The sequence below is a fragment of the Symphodus melops genome (genome assembly GCF_947650265.1).
Source record: "Symphodus melops genome assembly, chromosome: 16".
NCBI lineage: Eukaryota > Metazoa > Chordata > Actinopteri > Labriformes > Labridae > Symphodus > Symphodus melops.
This window is the reverse complement of record NC_136706.1, coordinates 1418454-1431905: the sequence shown is the minus strand read 5'-3', so window position 1 is coordinate 1431905 and position 13452 is coordinate 1418454. Positions and strand designations below refer to the sequence as shown.

At 47.0% G+C, this 13452-nt stretch overlaps 1 protein-coding gene across 2 annotated transcripts in view; it reads left to right on the top strand.

Moving 5' to 3' along the window:
- The window catches only part of LOC306837382 (electrogenic sodium bicarbonate cotransporter 1-like), a 30856-nt gene that overhangs the window by 11991 nt on the left and 5413 nt on the right, over window positions 1-13452 (top strand). For both annotated transcript variants that reach the window (XM_079365035.1, XM_079365034.1), the window contains exons 5-19: window positions 70-230; window positions 310-489; window positions 1568-1644; window positions 2345-2502; window positions 2620-2707; window positions 5044-5198; window positions 6190-6306; window positions 6621-6795; window positions 9487-9620; window positions 10718-10980; window positions 11374-11426; window positions 12031-12216; window positions 12309-12422; window positions 12874-13035; window positions 13138-13316. In XM_079365035.1, coding sequence (XP_079221161.1) covers window positions 70-230; window positions 310-489; window positions 1568-1644; window positions 2345-2502; window positions 2620-2707; window positions 5044-5198; window positions 6190-6306; window positions 6621-6795; window positions 9487-9620; window positions 10718-10980; window positions 11374-11426; window positions 12031-12216; window positions 12309-12422; window positions 12874-13035; window positions 13138-13316 — 2202 coding nt within the window. The remainder of the gene's footprint in view (window positions 1-69; window positions 231-309; window positions 490-1567; window positions 1645-2344; window positions 2503-2619; window positions 2708-5043; window positions 5199-6189; window positions 6307-6620; window positions 6796-9486; window positions 9621-10717; window positions 10981-11373; window positions 11427-12030; window positions 12217-12308; window positions 12423-12873; window positions 13036-13137; window positions 13317-13452) is intronic.

The window sequence follows — 13452 nt, the reverse complement described above, 5'->3', positions numbered from 1 at the left end:
GAGCCCGTGCCTGTTGAAGAATCATCCAAAAATTAAACCTCTGTTGTTTTTATTACGTTTTCCTGACAGATGGATCAAGTTTGAGGAGAAGGTGGAGAAGGGCGGCGAGCGCTGGAGTAAACCCCACGTGGCCACGCTGTCCTTACACAGCCTGATGGAGCTCAAGACGTGTATTGAGAAGGGAACCATCATGCTGGACCTGGAGGCCTCCACGCTGCCACAAGTCGTCGGTAAGAAGCTGTTGTGAAACTTCTCAACCTTCTCTGCCTCCACGACGTGTGATGTTCACCGATCTTTTTCGCACGACAGACATGATCACCGACAGCCAGATCGAGAGCGGCCAGTTGAAGCCGGACCTGAAGGAGAAAGTCGTGTACACGCTGCTACGGAAACATCGCCACCAGACCAAGAAGTCCAATCTGCGCTCTCTGGCTGACATCGGCAAGAGTGTTTCAAGTGCAAGTCGGCTCTTCTCCAACCCGGAGAATGGTAAAGCTGACGAAACGAGCATGTCGTTTATTCTGCTTTCTTATCCTCAAACTAACCACTGCGTTAAATTTTCTTTTCCTAACATCACTTCTTTCTGCATCTTCTCTCCTTCCCCCAATCATTTGTTTCCCTTCTTCTTTTTTCTCTTTCTTTCCAAACCTTTCTCTTCGGGTCTCTGATCTTCCTGCGTCTTGGGCGTTTAAGCGCGCAACCCCCTCGAGCAGCAGCACCCCGTGCCTTCATTAAGCCCACAAGAATTAGAGGAAGCATCTGAGGTGATGAGGAGCTCCAGCATGGGATACCTCTGTAAGTGAGGTCACAGCACTTCGACTGGGGAAAAAAGCAGCATAGATGCATTTTAATTGTAGCTACAGAACAACGCAAATGCTAACTAGAATTACATAAACACAATCCGTCCCTCCCGTTTGAAAAGCTAAAGGCTAAAAAAATGAAGTGAGGGACTTGAAGCTTCCTTTAAAAGTGGATTTTTGGCACCAATTTGATATTAGATAACTTCTACAGTTCGGGAGCCAGTAAAGTGAATGATTAAGGAAAGCATACGAAGAAAGAATGTCGCTTGTCAAATGTCATTTATCACAGCCGATCATCGGCTCGGCTCCGAAAGCGATCAGAGAGAGAGAGAGAGAGAGACAATGTCTCACAAATCAAACATTTCTGTGGCTGCAGAAATCTTAGATCTGGTGGAGTCGGTTAAACATTTTCAGCTACAGTGATTCAATGAATGGGCTGTTTCAACGACTGAAAATCTTATCCGTGTGGTGAAGTGTAGCATGTTTCTGCTGACGCTCATAAGCAGCTGACCTAAGACGGCCTGCTATCCTCGCTCTCCTCTCTCTCTCTGAATGAAAGGCCATCTGGCATTAGTCCTAAAGCTTAAGCCTCTCTACATTTAGACACGTTTTCTGGCTCTCTTCGAGTACTTGTCCTGATGCTTCTTTTCTTTTCTGGAACTCTTTTTTTTTTTTTTCCCACCTGGGCCAAAAAAAAAAAAAAGTCTCACTGAGGCCTTTATAGTTTGTCTTCTTTGACCCCGACAGCGTGTCCCCTCTCTCTGCAGGTAGTCCCACCACTGCCCATAGAAACCTCACCTCCAACAGCCTGAGTGACTTCTCTGACAAACCAGAGAAGGATCAGGTAATATTTCTGTCTGTCTTTGAGGATTCTGTTCCCAAAGCAGGCCATGTGTTTGGCTCAGTGTATATGTGTGTGTGTGTGTGTGTGTGTGTGTGTGTGTGTGCACGAGCTCGTGAGCCTCACATACTGTACAGATAGATAAGACCTCAGGCCTGCCTCGCTCTCTAAGTTCCTCTCTCCAGCCGTGACTCATGATTCAAAAAAAAAAGGCGGCCAGTGAGTAAAGATCCCAGAGGCAGTTAAAGTGTAACAACTTGAATTACACTCCAGCGACAGTTGACGGATCTGTATGTGTGTCAGAACACTTTGGCCTTTGACAAAAACAACAAGGCTGGAGTTAATCATCTCCATGAAAGTGGGAGTCTTTTTTTTTTTTTTTTCCCCCTCCACATTTCATGGAGCTGAATCAAAAGTTAGCAGATTTCACTTTGCATGGAGATGTTTCCTGCGCTGTTGTAAAGTTTGTTTTTATTAGGTAACATAAATTCACATAATACAAGGAAAGGGCGGGAACGGCCTGTTCTTAATAAGCCTCTGCCAGGTTCCGGGTGATTGCTTTTTAATCGGCCCACACTTATTTAAAAGGACACACAAATCATTGCATGTCACGCAAAACGGGGAGCAAGAGTTTGAGTGTGTCAATCTTTGTTAGACATTGAAGCTCCCCGACTTTATCTGTCTGCTCTCGTTCTTCTTCCAGTTAAAGAATAAATTCATGAAGAAGCTGCCGCGTGATGCCGAGGCGTCAAACGTGCTGGTCGGAGAGGTGGACTTCCTGGAGACTCCCTTCGTAGCGTTTGTCCGTCTGCAGCAGGCCGTCATGTTGGGAGCTCTGACTGAGGTCCCCGTGCCCACGAGGTAGCGCACAACACCAAAACATTTTCACTAAAATAAAAAAATAAAAAGAACCTGTGTCATCTGCATGGAAACGATCTGTTCCTCAATCTGTAAATGTGAATCTGCCATCTCCGTTAGGTTTCTCTTTGTCCTGCTGGGCCCGAAAGGCAAAGCGAAGTCCTATCACGAAATTGGAAGAGCCATTGCCACGCTGATGTCAGATGAGGTACTTCATTATTTTGACTATTAAAGAAAAATCCGATCAGAAGCATGCATCAAGGTTTTATTTAGCTGCGAGAAGGCTGAGCTCTTGATCCCTAAAATGCATCGTTTGTGCTTCAAGTCTTTGCACAACATTGAATTCAAACTGTGGAGCGTCAGGGCTGCAGCACTCTGCAGGAGAACGTTGCTTTCCTGAATCCGTTGAGCTCAACCTTTAAAGCTTCGATTGGACTGATTAGGCTGTAATTGGTTGTGAACCTAAGTTAATGGCATCTGGAGATCTCTCTTGGAACGACACGGCCTTTCCTCCGGATTGGTGGAATACCTTGTTAAGGCTTTGTGGAAGATGCTGGACCAAAGATTAAGGGCACCTACTCTTTTCCAGTACAATGACATGACACTGTTGCAGTGTTATCCATAAAGGTTAATTATTTATATTCTCAGATTTAAACCCACTCAAGCAGGCGAGTTGTTGGGGAGGTTCGACACACAGTCGGAGGGCAGAACCAGACTTTCTTTACCGTGGGTGCTCTGACTAAGTCGGGTGTTGCATGAAGTTTTTGTGCACACATTTTCAGCACCTGCAACACAATATCTGTTAACGTAATGATTGATGGTATCAGAAAGTCCAAAAATCTTTTCAAAGAAAACTGCCCAGATCTCGTCATATTGTATTTTTAAGAGGGAGGGAAGCTGTGGTCCTTTCAAATGCCGTCCATTTGATGTCACGTAAAAATGCAATAGTAGCAACATTTCATTACCAAAGTGTTGCCAATGTATCCGTCTAAATCAGACCGTGTGCAGGAGTGTGTTTGCAACTTTTGCTAATTAAAAACAAGACGTGGAGTTTTTTTTTTTTTTTTTTTTTTTTGCAGTGGCATCTAAACTGGTATCAATGGTGTTTGATAACAACAATACTTCAAAAAGTAGCAACAATTTAAACATAAATCTGTGTAAATATTTCTCTCCTGACTCTACAGTGAGGGAGAAGCTCGAGTCCGGCTGGCTGTGTTGTTGTCAGAGCCATGTTTACACAGACTGCTTATTGATGTCATACCGCGTCAATTTTTGTGCAGTGTGAAGCTACGAGCTAACTAAAGCGTGCCAACACAACAATGCAAGAACCATTGTGTCCGCCACTTGCGCTTAAAGTTGCTTAATCGCGGTGCGTTGATTTCATGCAGGAGCTCAAGGGCGACATCTACTGGATCCAAAAATCTTCTTTTAATTACTCCAATGATTTGTTCTGGGCTGTTTCAGCCTCGATTGGATAGGACAGTTTAAAAGGAGACGTTGGAGGAAATGTTGTGAGGAGAGAGAGTCGGGGTAGACGTGAAGCAAAGGTCAGAGGTCACGTTTGAACCCACAGGCGTAATGACAAGGTTTATAACCTCTGTACTTATCACCAGGCTATCTGACAGAAACAACGCTATGGCTCAGTTGGCTGTGTGTTGACATTTAGGGACACATCTGTCAGCAGACTGCACGCAACACAATCAGGTCGTTAAAGACTTGTTATATGTTCCAGCTCTGTCTGCTTCGTGTCTCTGCTCTGTATCTCCACTCGCTCTGACTCAACCTCTCCGAGTTGTCAGGAATGTTGACGCGCATTTTCACAGGGTCCTTAACCCTGAGATTCCCACAGGACCCCCGACTCTGCCCGGTGTGTATCTCATGTGTCAACAACGCAGGACAGGAAGTGTTTTTCCAGGATTTCCTCAGGTTAAACTTTACCCTTCTCTGCCGTCACGTTTGTGTGTGTGTTCTGTTGAGGTTTGGAAGTTGATCAGTAGTTAGTTACCGGCGTCTATCAGTGGACGTCAAAGATCAGGACTCGGTATTTGTTTGCATTGCGAAAGTATTCCGATTAACTCTGGTGCTTGTTGATAGTATGTAGAGGGGATTCCATCATTTCACAGTCTGTTATCAGTGGGACAAAACTATCACGAAGGCCTTCAGTGTCAGATCCACTACGCCTGGATCACAACAGGGCCCTAAGTCTCGAACTAGACTTCTCCTCTGTCGCCCCCCGGTGGTGGAACGAACAACAAAACTCCATTCGATCTGCAGAGTCCCTTTTTAAGAAAAAGCTAAAGACCCCGCTCTTTATGAGCACCGTCGTTCATGATGACAATATTTAGTAAGGTTTTTATGCTGATTAGAACTCTGTCAATCTCTTCCGCTGGTCACTTCCTGAAAGCAGCTCTGGTCACTTCCTGTCAGCAGCTCAGGTCACTTCCTGTCAGATTTAAGTCTGTTTTTTTTAACTTTGGGACATATGACGTTGTATTTTTCTGATTTTAATAAGATGTTGGTTTTGTTTGGTTTGCTGTCCTGCAGGTTTTCCACGATATTGCCTACAAAGCGAAGGACAGACAGGACCTGCTGGCGGGTATCGAGGAGTTCCTGGATGAGGTCATTGTCCTTCCCCCCGGAGAGTGGGACCCGGACATCAGGATCGAGCCCCCCAAGTCTCTGCCCTCCTCAGACAAGAGGTCTGCTCGAAGCTGCACCACAGAATCCTCCAATCACTTCAACTCATCCTGTTCTATTATTTCAAGCCCAAGTGTTATGCATACATTTGCATAATGAGGGGGCGGGGCTAGGTTGACTGACAGCTGTGCCAGGAGGCTTAAGGCTCCCTGGCACAGCTACATAGACATGAATAGACTAAGATGGAACGAAAATATAGTAAACCTAGAAGCACATGTAAGACACTTAAATGCCAGACAACGTAAGACCGGACAGCAAAACCTTCCACCTAGCAAAGCGCTAAAGATACCTAAAAGCAAGACAACAACCCAACACGCAGTCTGTGTTTTATCCAGTCTATGCTAGTAACGGGAGCCGATGCATGCTAAGAGCTACGATGCTACCCCCCCTGAATTGTCAGTCAACCTGACTGCACTTGTAATTGCAGATGTATGCACAGCTAACCTCATCATAATGTAGTGCATTCATCCCTCCGATTGTTTTGAACTCCAGAAAATGTTTGAAGGGGCGCCGACCCGTAGACGTGTTTATTTCTGCTGTAAAACTTGTGTAACTGCAGTTTGTTGTGTTAATTTTCAACACCAGAGGTCGATAACGAGACAAAGTCCACGTTTTTATACAGACGGTTGGATTGATGTCCCCAAACTGACGCACAGTTTGTAGTTTAAAACTTCATATGGACAGGCGCCCCCGGTGGCCTCGTGGTCAGTTTGCACGCCCTTATGTAAAGAGGCTGTACAGTCCTCGACGCTGGCGGCCCTGGGTTCGACTCTAGCCTGAACCCTCGCCACACCGTCGCTGATACGTCGTTCTTTCCACTCTTCTGTTTCTACAATAAAGTCAAGAAATGAATCTTTATATGGACTAAAGTCCGCTGTACAGTTCGTTTCTGAGTTTTTATTGACGTATCTTAGTAAATTGCCCTCCTCAGATTGTTTGACGTTTGTGTGAAGACGTAAATGTGACAGTCTGTCTGCTGTGTTGTTTTTAAAGGAAGCACATGTACGCTGGATTAGAGCCGCCGCAGATGAACGGCGACACGCCCCACGATGCGGGACACGGAGGAGGGGGAGGCCACGAGGTCGGAGAGGAGCTCCAGAGAACTCGAAAGTAAGAAAATCTCACAGTGGTCAAGTCTTGATCACCCTGAAAAATAATCTTCATGGCATATCGGACAAGTCGCACAGTCATGACCAGGACAAATATTTAAATCTCTCAAATCTGCGAAATATTCTGGAAATATTCCAGACGTGACTCAGAGCAAGATGAGCTCTTCAAACCTAGATAACTTCTTCCTTCATGTTTCAGGAACACGCTGACCTTTCTTTTATCGTTGCATGCAATCAAAGTCGACGGCGTTATGAAATGAAAGGAGCGGCTGAACATGTTGTGATTGCGTGTTTTCTTTTTTGTTTTTTTTTAAGGTTCTGTGGCGGCCTCATCCTGGACGTCAAGCGAAAGCTGCCGTTCTTTGCGAGCGACTTCTACGACGCTCTACATATCCAGTCTCTGTCGGCCATCTTGTTCATCTACCTGGGCACAGTCACCAATGCGATCACGTTTGGGGGTTTACTCGGAGATGCAACGGAGAACATGCAGGTAAAGAAAGACCCCCCCCCCCCCCTTGTCACTCTGCAACGTTGTTATGAGTGCTGACATGTAACGAGCTGTATGGAAGATAAACCCTGAAATGTGACCACTTAGTAAAAGGTAAGAAGACATGAGCTGCAGCCAGTCACTCATTGTAGTTGATAAAGCTGACATCCAAAGTCCCGCCCCTTCTCGATTTTGATTTGTCGGTGAGAGAGAAGTGACGGGCGTGGCTGTTGAGCACAGTGAAGATAAACGGCTGACGCCGAGAGTGTTTCACTCCAATTATTTTACGACAACATTTCTACAGGCAGATGAACATCGGATCCGGACTTCCATCTGAGCCTACGTTTCCCATAATGCATCTGAGCCTTTATCACAAAACTCATGAAAATCTCCAGAGCTTTTCAAGCTGCAGGAGTGCACACACAAACGGCCTCTTGGACTCGCTGCGTGCGAGTGAGTGAGCGAGCGAGTCAGTGGGCGAGTTGATGATGTAAAGATCACGTGGTTTCTGTCTTTCTGCACGTACTGCAGCTGTTTTCCTGCTCTCGAGTTCACCACCGGGTTCAGACTAAATCCATGCAACATGTGAAACAACAGCAAATCTGCAAATCTGTCATCTTTCTCCATGTCATGCCTTTCCTCTCCCGAGACCAACACCCCCCCCCCCCCCCTCCCCCCCGCCCCGCCCCGTCCGACCGGGAAAACATTGGAACCACATGATGACCTCGAGACTTCAGGGCCAGTTTGGCCTGATGTGTTCAGGGCTCGATACACCCGAGATCATTCACATGAAGAGTTTTAAAGACGAGCCAAAATCCAGATTTCAAATGATTTTATTTTCTTAACTGAACACCAAAGGTCACTTCCTGTTGGTGGCCAGGAAGTCCGTTTAACCGGTTCAAATGAAGCGTTATTGGTTGATAGATTGTAATGCTGAAGTTGGCTGGGTTTGTAGAGACTTGATTTGGGGATTATTTTCTCTTCACACCGGTGAAGGTCACTTCATTAAAGAGCTAATCAGCACGGCTTAATTGGCTTTGGTGCACATGTCTATGCTTATTGTGTCCGTACGAAACAACAGACAAAACATCAATATGATGTATATCATCATCCTGACCCGTGTGGGTAAATGATCTCTGCTGCTTCAGGTCCATAGTTTGCGCTTCTTCATAGCTCCTGAACGATGGTGGATTATGACGTGATGTGATGTGAACAGAATTTAAAAGAGTCGGATAAGAAGGACGCAGGATGAAAAAAAAGATGAAGCGAGACGAGGAGACACCGAGCCCATAATTCTGTGTGTAAATCTGGACTTGATCAATCAGATATCCTGTGGTGTCTTTTATAGAATTACTTAGTTATATCTCATAGTTGTCTTGGTCGACGTATCGCGTCCTTACAAGACAAATGTGTCATTTTCTCCCTCCGACGTCGCCGGCCTGCGTGGAATAATAAGGAATCTATCGTGAGATATCTGTTGTTTTCCGCCTCCCGTCAAAGCTCTGTGTGAAGTCCCAGCCTAATTAACACCAAATAGAGTTCAGTTCAGCTGATAAGCCATGCTAATATGGAGCTCAAAGGCTCATACTGCATCCATCTGTTGCACCTGCTGTTGACGGAGCTGCAGACGGAAGAGTCTCACATCTCTGCTAAAACATCGCTCCGCTTCCTGGTGCAGCACATACCTCTGGTACAAACACAGAGAGCTTGTGCAGTCATTAAAAGCAGCTTTGGCTTCTTCTTCTTCTTCTTCTCCTAGTGGTGCAGGAAGCTGCCTCCACACACACTCACACACACACACACACACTAACACACACACACACTGCCTGCCTGCACCACCGCCGCCGCAACCACAGGGATTTACCTGGGCTGGAAATAACCACAGATCCAGATTACTCCACTGCAGCCTCGTCATGCCTGCATTTCTAATGACCCCCCCCCCCCCCCCAACACACACACACACTCCTCAAGCCCCTCTCAATCCGTCATCCCCCTGCGCTCCCACAGCGGAGGGCTTCCCTGCACTCACTTGAACTTTACTCGGCTCGAAGACTTCGACCATTTAAAGTCACGTATTCTCTCCATCGTGCTGCGTCTGTGGAGCAATAAGCTTTTAAATTACACACACAGTCAGAACGAGCGACGCAACACGACAGGAAACTGGCTTGTCCTGATTGGCCGGCTCGGCGATAACTGTGCATTGTTTAGAGGGAAAACAAAGCTCCCTGCTGAGTGAGCAGAAATATTATATGTGCTGTATTTTCAGAGGCTGAGATGAAGTTTGATTGTTTCTTTCTTTGGCACTAAATGAACACTTCAAGTTGATTTAGGTTAGCTTCTTTCAGCCTCACCCAACACACCCAAACGTGGTCGACCTCCCTCATACAGTGCGTGCATGTAAAGTATGTAACAGAGGTTTTGAAAGTGGAGACTTCCTCCATGTTTTGTTTTTTTTCTTTGTTAGACGACGACACAAAGAACAATTCAATAAAACATTTTTTTATGCCCCCTGTGGCCAAAGCTGTAACTGCAACGTCTTTTGCAGCGCTTGTCCAAATGAGCTTATCATGTTTCAAAAGCGTCGTGCGTTTTGGAGAAACCTTTTTAATGTTGTATATTTGTGTCCTTGTAGCCTCAACATGATAAAAAAAAAAAAAGGTAACGTGTTTGTTTGCCCTTCGCGCTGTCTTGCAGGGAGTGTTGGAGAGCTTCCTGGGTACAGCACTGACTGGCGCAGTGTTCTGTCTGCTCGCCGGGCAGCCGCTGACCATCCTGAGCAGCACGGGCCCGGTGCTCGTCTTTGAGCGACTCCTCTTCAACTTCAGCAAGTGAGTGTGTTTCTGACGGAGCCGGCTCAGGGTGACCCGGGGATGGGGGGGTATTTATAGATAGTGGACCCATCCCCAAAAGGACTGATGGCGTTTGTGTGTTGACTTGTGACCTCTTCGAACAGAATAGAAAGGGAAGTGTTGAGAATGCAGAGCGATCATCACATGAACTTTTTCCTGCTTTATTCACTGACGAGTTCAGACTCCGCCTGGTCACGAGCTCTTCAGCTCTGCAACATGTGAAGGAACCTCGACTTCAACACCTCTTTGTAAAGTCCGTTCAATTCATTCATAGTTACATTTTTAGTGAGTGAGTGACACGCCGGCTGCAGATGTAGATTTCTCAGCGACATGTGTGACCCTAATCTTGGCGTCGTCGACCCCTTGCCTTGATCTCGATCCCAAAATGTCTCCGTCTTTGAGGACTCTGTCTGTCTCGGTTATTTTGGTCTTCTTAAGTCCAGGCTGTAAGAAAGGGGAAAAAAAAAACCTTAACAAGGTGTTTATCTGAGCGCCGTCCTGTCGGATGACCTCTGACCTCTTTTTTTTCGAGCATGTTAAACTGCTGACTCCTCCTCCCCTCTGTTCTGCTCGGTCCCGCAGAGACTCTTCTAGCGTTACCAAACAGCCCCGCCGCTTATGTTCCACCATCAATAATTCACTCTCATTTAATTTTACACTGTGACTGAAGAATGTTGCGGCGAGCGTGGCCTCCGAATGTTTCCACGCCTGGAGTGAAAAAAGCTGCCGAGTCAGCGTCGACCTCAGGGAGCATGATGGGAAAAACCTGTGCAATGTTTTAATGCATTTATTAAAGGAAGCATATCAGCTGTTGCTCACACGCAGGTTGACTTCATGTCACGATACCTGTGATTTATAAAACGTCTCTCCTGACACCAAAATATCTCCACAAAGATCTGATCTCAATATTTTCCTTAATCTGAGGGCATTCCCAGGTTTCCATTCACCGGGGAAAATAGTTTAAAGACATGCTGAGCGGGAAGCATGGCGTGTTTTTCGTTGATATTTGTGGTGATAGATTGAGACGTTGTGAAGTGTAGCTCAAGGTCGTAGCTTCTTTTTAATCTCCTCCTCAGAGACAACGACTTCGACTACCTCGAGTTCCGGCTGTGGATCGGCCTGTGGTCGGCCGTCTTCTGCCTCGTGCTGGTCGCCACGGACGCCAGCTTCCTGGTCCAGTACTTCACGCGGTTCACCGAGGAAGGCTTCTCGGCGCTCATCAGCTTCATCTTCATCTACGACGCTTTCAAGAAGATGATCAAACTGGGCCACTACAACCCCATCAACGCCGGCTTCGACGCCAACCTGATCACTCAGTACGACTGCAACTGCATACCTGGTTCGTACTTTTACCTCTGGATTTAAACGTCCGTGATGGCGTGGTAAAGATTAGATCACATCTCATCCCCATTGTTGCTCGTTTCTGGCGCCGTCTCAGTTTCACCCCCGTCGATACCAGACGGTGAAAGCTGAACACTCGGATTCTGTTTTTCTCGTATTTGGTGCTGATGTTACCATTGTGCATCGAACAAAGCTTCCTGCTTCTTGTCCCGTGTTTACAGTGCAGATAACAAGTGATACTCGTATGTGTCGGCCTGGAGATACCGCTGTTTACTTTCTCAACAGCCTTATCAGTTTCTGTGCCTCCGTTTGACCTGGCAGGATCGTATTGGACAGAGATTTTGACTCGGGTTCATCACGCTGATCACATGTTGTTGTTTCTCTTCACCAGGCAACTCGTCGGATCTCCTCGACCTCGCGGCCTCGACAAACAGTTCTGAGCTGGTACGTGGTGTCCCTGTTCTTGGGACTTTTTTTTTTTTTAGTTTTTTCTTCCTTTTCCGATCCCAGACGTGCAGGAAACTTCATGAAGCTTCTCTGACAACAAAGCAGCAGCCAGTATGTCCTCCTTCTAACTTTAGATTCTGCTCCTGAATGCTCTGGATCTGATTGGACCAGAGAAGGTAGGCGGGGCTTTGAAGGCCGTTTTGGACGCCCCCTGGGTTTGCCAGATATGAGAGCAGTTATCAGGTGAACAGGTGTTGCAGCGATGGAAGCGGGCAGTGGAACTGCTTCAGATAGAAGTGATTGTAGCCGAGCTAAAAAGCCTCTGCATGTTTCTAATAAGCTCCAGCAGCAGAAAGCTGCTCAAACTAGGATCAATGTTGGAGATGAAACATGGAGAGAGGTTAGAACGCAGAAAGCTTTACAGACCCATGCAGAGCTGGCTAAACACTGAAGCTACAGTGTCCACCACATGCAGAGCTGGCTAAACACTGAAGCTACAGTCTCCACCACATGCAGAGCTGCGTGAGCATCCACTCTACAGACGAGGGGGCGGAGTTATGTACGACTCCTTTTTAAAGAAGCTTTTTGTTTGTGTCTCCAGCCAGCGAACGCCACCTGGGCGACCCTGACCAAGAAGCAGTGTCTGCATTATGGAGGTGAGCTGGTGGGAGACGCCTGTGGCTACGTGCCTGACATCACCCTGATGTCTTTCATCCTGTTCTTTGGGACTTACACCTGCTCCATGGCTCTGAAGCAGTTCAAGACGAGCCGCTTCTTCCCCACCAAGGTGAGAGACGTTCTGCCGGTTCAAATCGAGTCCTTCCCACCGCAGAAAAACAAACCGCTTTAAATCTGGTTCAAATGCGTCTCCCTTTGCAGGTGAGGAAGCTCATCAGCGACTTTGCGATCATCTTGACCATCCTCCTCTTCTGCGGCGTGGACGCCTTCGTCGGCGTGAACACTCCAAAGCTCATAGTGCCAACCGAATTCAAGGTAAGCGACTCTCAGGGAGGAACGCATGTTTGAAATCAGTGCAGTGGAAACGGCCAGCTGCTCAGTCCTCCTCTGATTACGCTGATCATGATCCACGTCGCCTCTGAAAAGCTGCAGTTTTTTTAAAACTCCAGGCATAATGCTTTCTTTATGCTCCGCCCTGTTCGTGGTGCACGTTACCTGAAACACAAGCACAGTCAGGGTTTTTTTAAAGCTGCCCCTGCAGCCTTGACCGAGGGAGGAAGGGAATGATGGGGGCAGAGGAAGCGGGTTACCTGCGTCGAATAACATCTTGATTATAGGCGATGTGAGAACACGCAGGACTTACAGACGCCGCTTTGTTTGACCACAGAGTCGGACTCTTCTCAGTGTTTTATTGGAAATGTGTCTCTGAGATCTGGACTCAATGAAACTGCTTTGAGCTGTATTGTTCCTTCCTCTTTTCTTCCAGCCAACCAGTCCACACAGAGGCTGGTTTGTGAAGCCCTTCGGAGGGAACCCTTGGTGGGTGTACCTGGCTGCAGCCCTCCCCGCTCTGCTGGTAACCATTCTCATATTCATGGACCAGCAGATCACCGCAGTCATCGTCAACCGGAAAGAGCACAAACTCAAGGTTTGGACGTGAACTTTGAACTTTACAGATCTACCGTTTGTTTGGTTTTTTTGCAATGTTTTTAAAATGATGCAACTAAAAAAAAAAGTCCTGTGCTCTCAGAAAGGGGCGGGCTATCACTTGGACCTGCTGTTGGTGGCCATCCTGATGATAATCTGCTCGTTCATGGGCCTGCCGTGGTACGTGGCCGCCACCGTCATCTCCATCGCCCACATCGACTCCCTGAAAATGGAGACCGAGACGTCGGCCCCTGGAGAGCAGCCCAAATTCCTGGGTGTGAGGTGAGTTACCCCGGCTGCTTGGCCGGCCGGGTGTTGATCCCGTTTAACCCTCCCTATTGTCAGAGGGGTTAGTTTATCTTGAGCTCAGGGTCTTAGAGCACACAATAGGAAGGTTACGAAATACATAGCTCCTTTT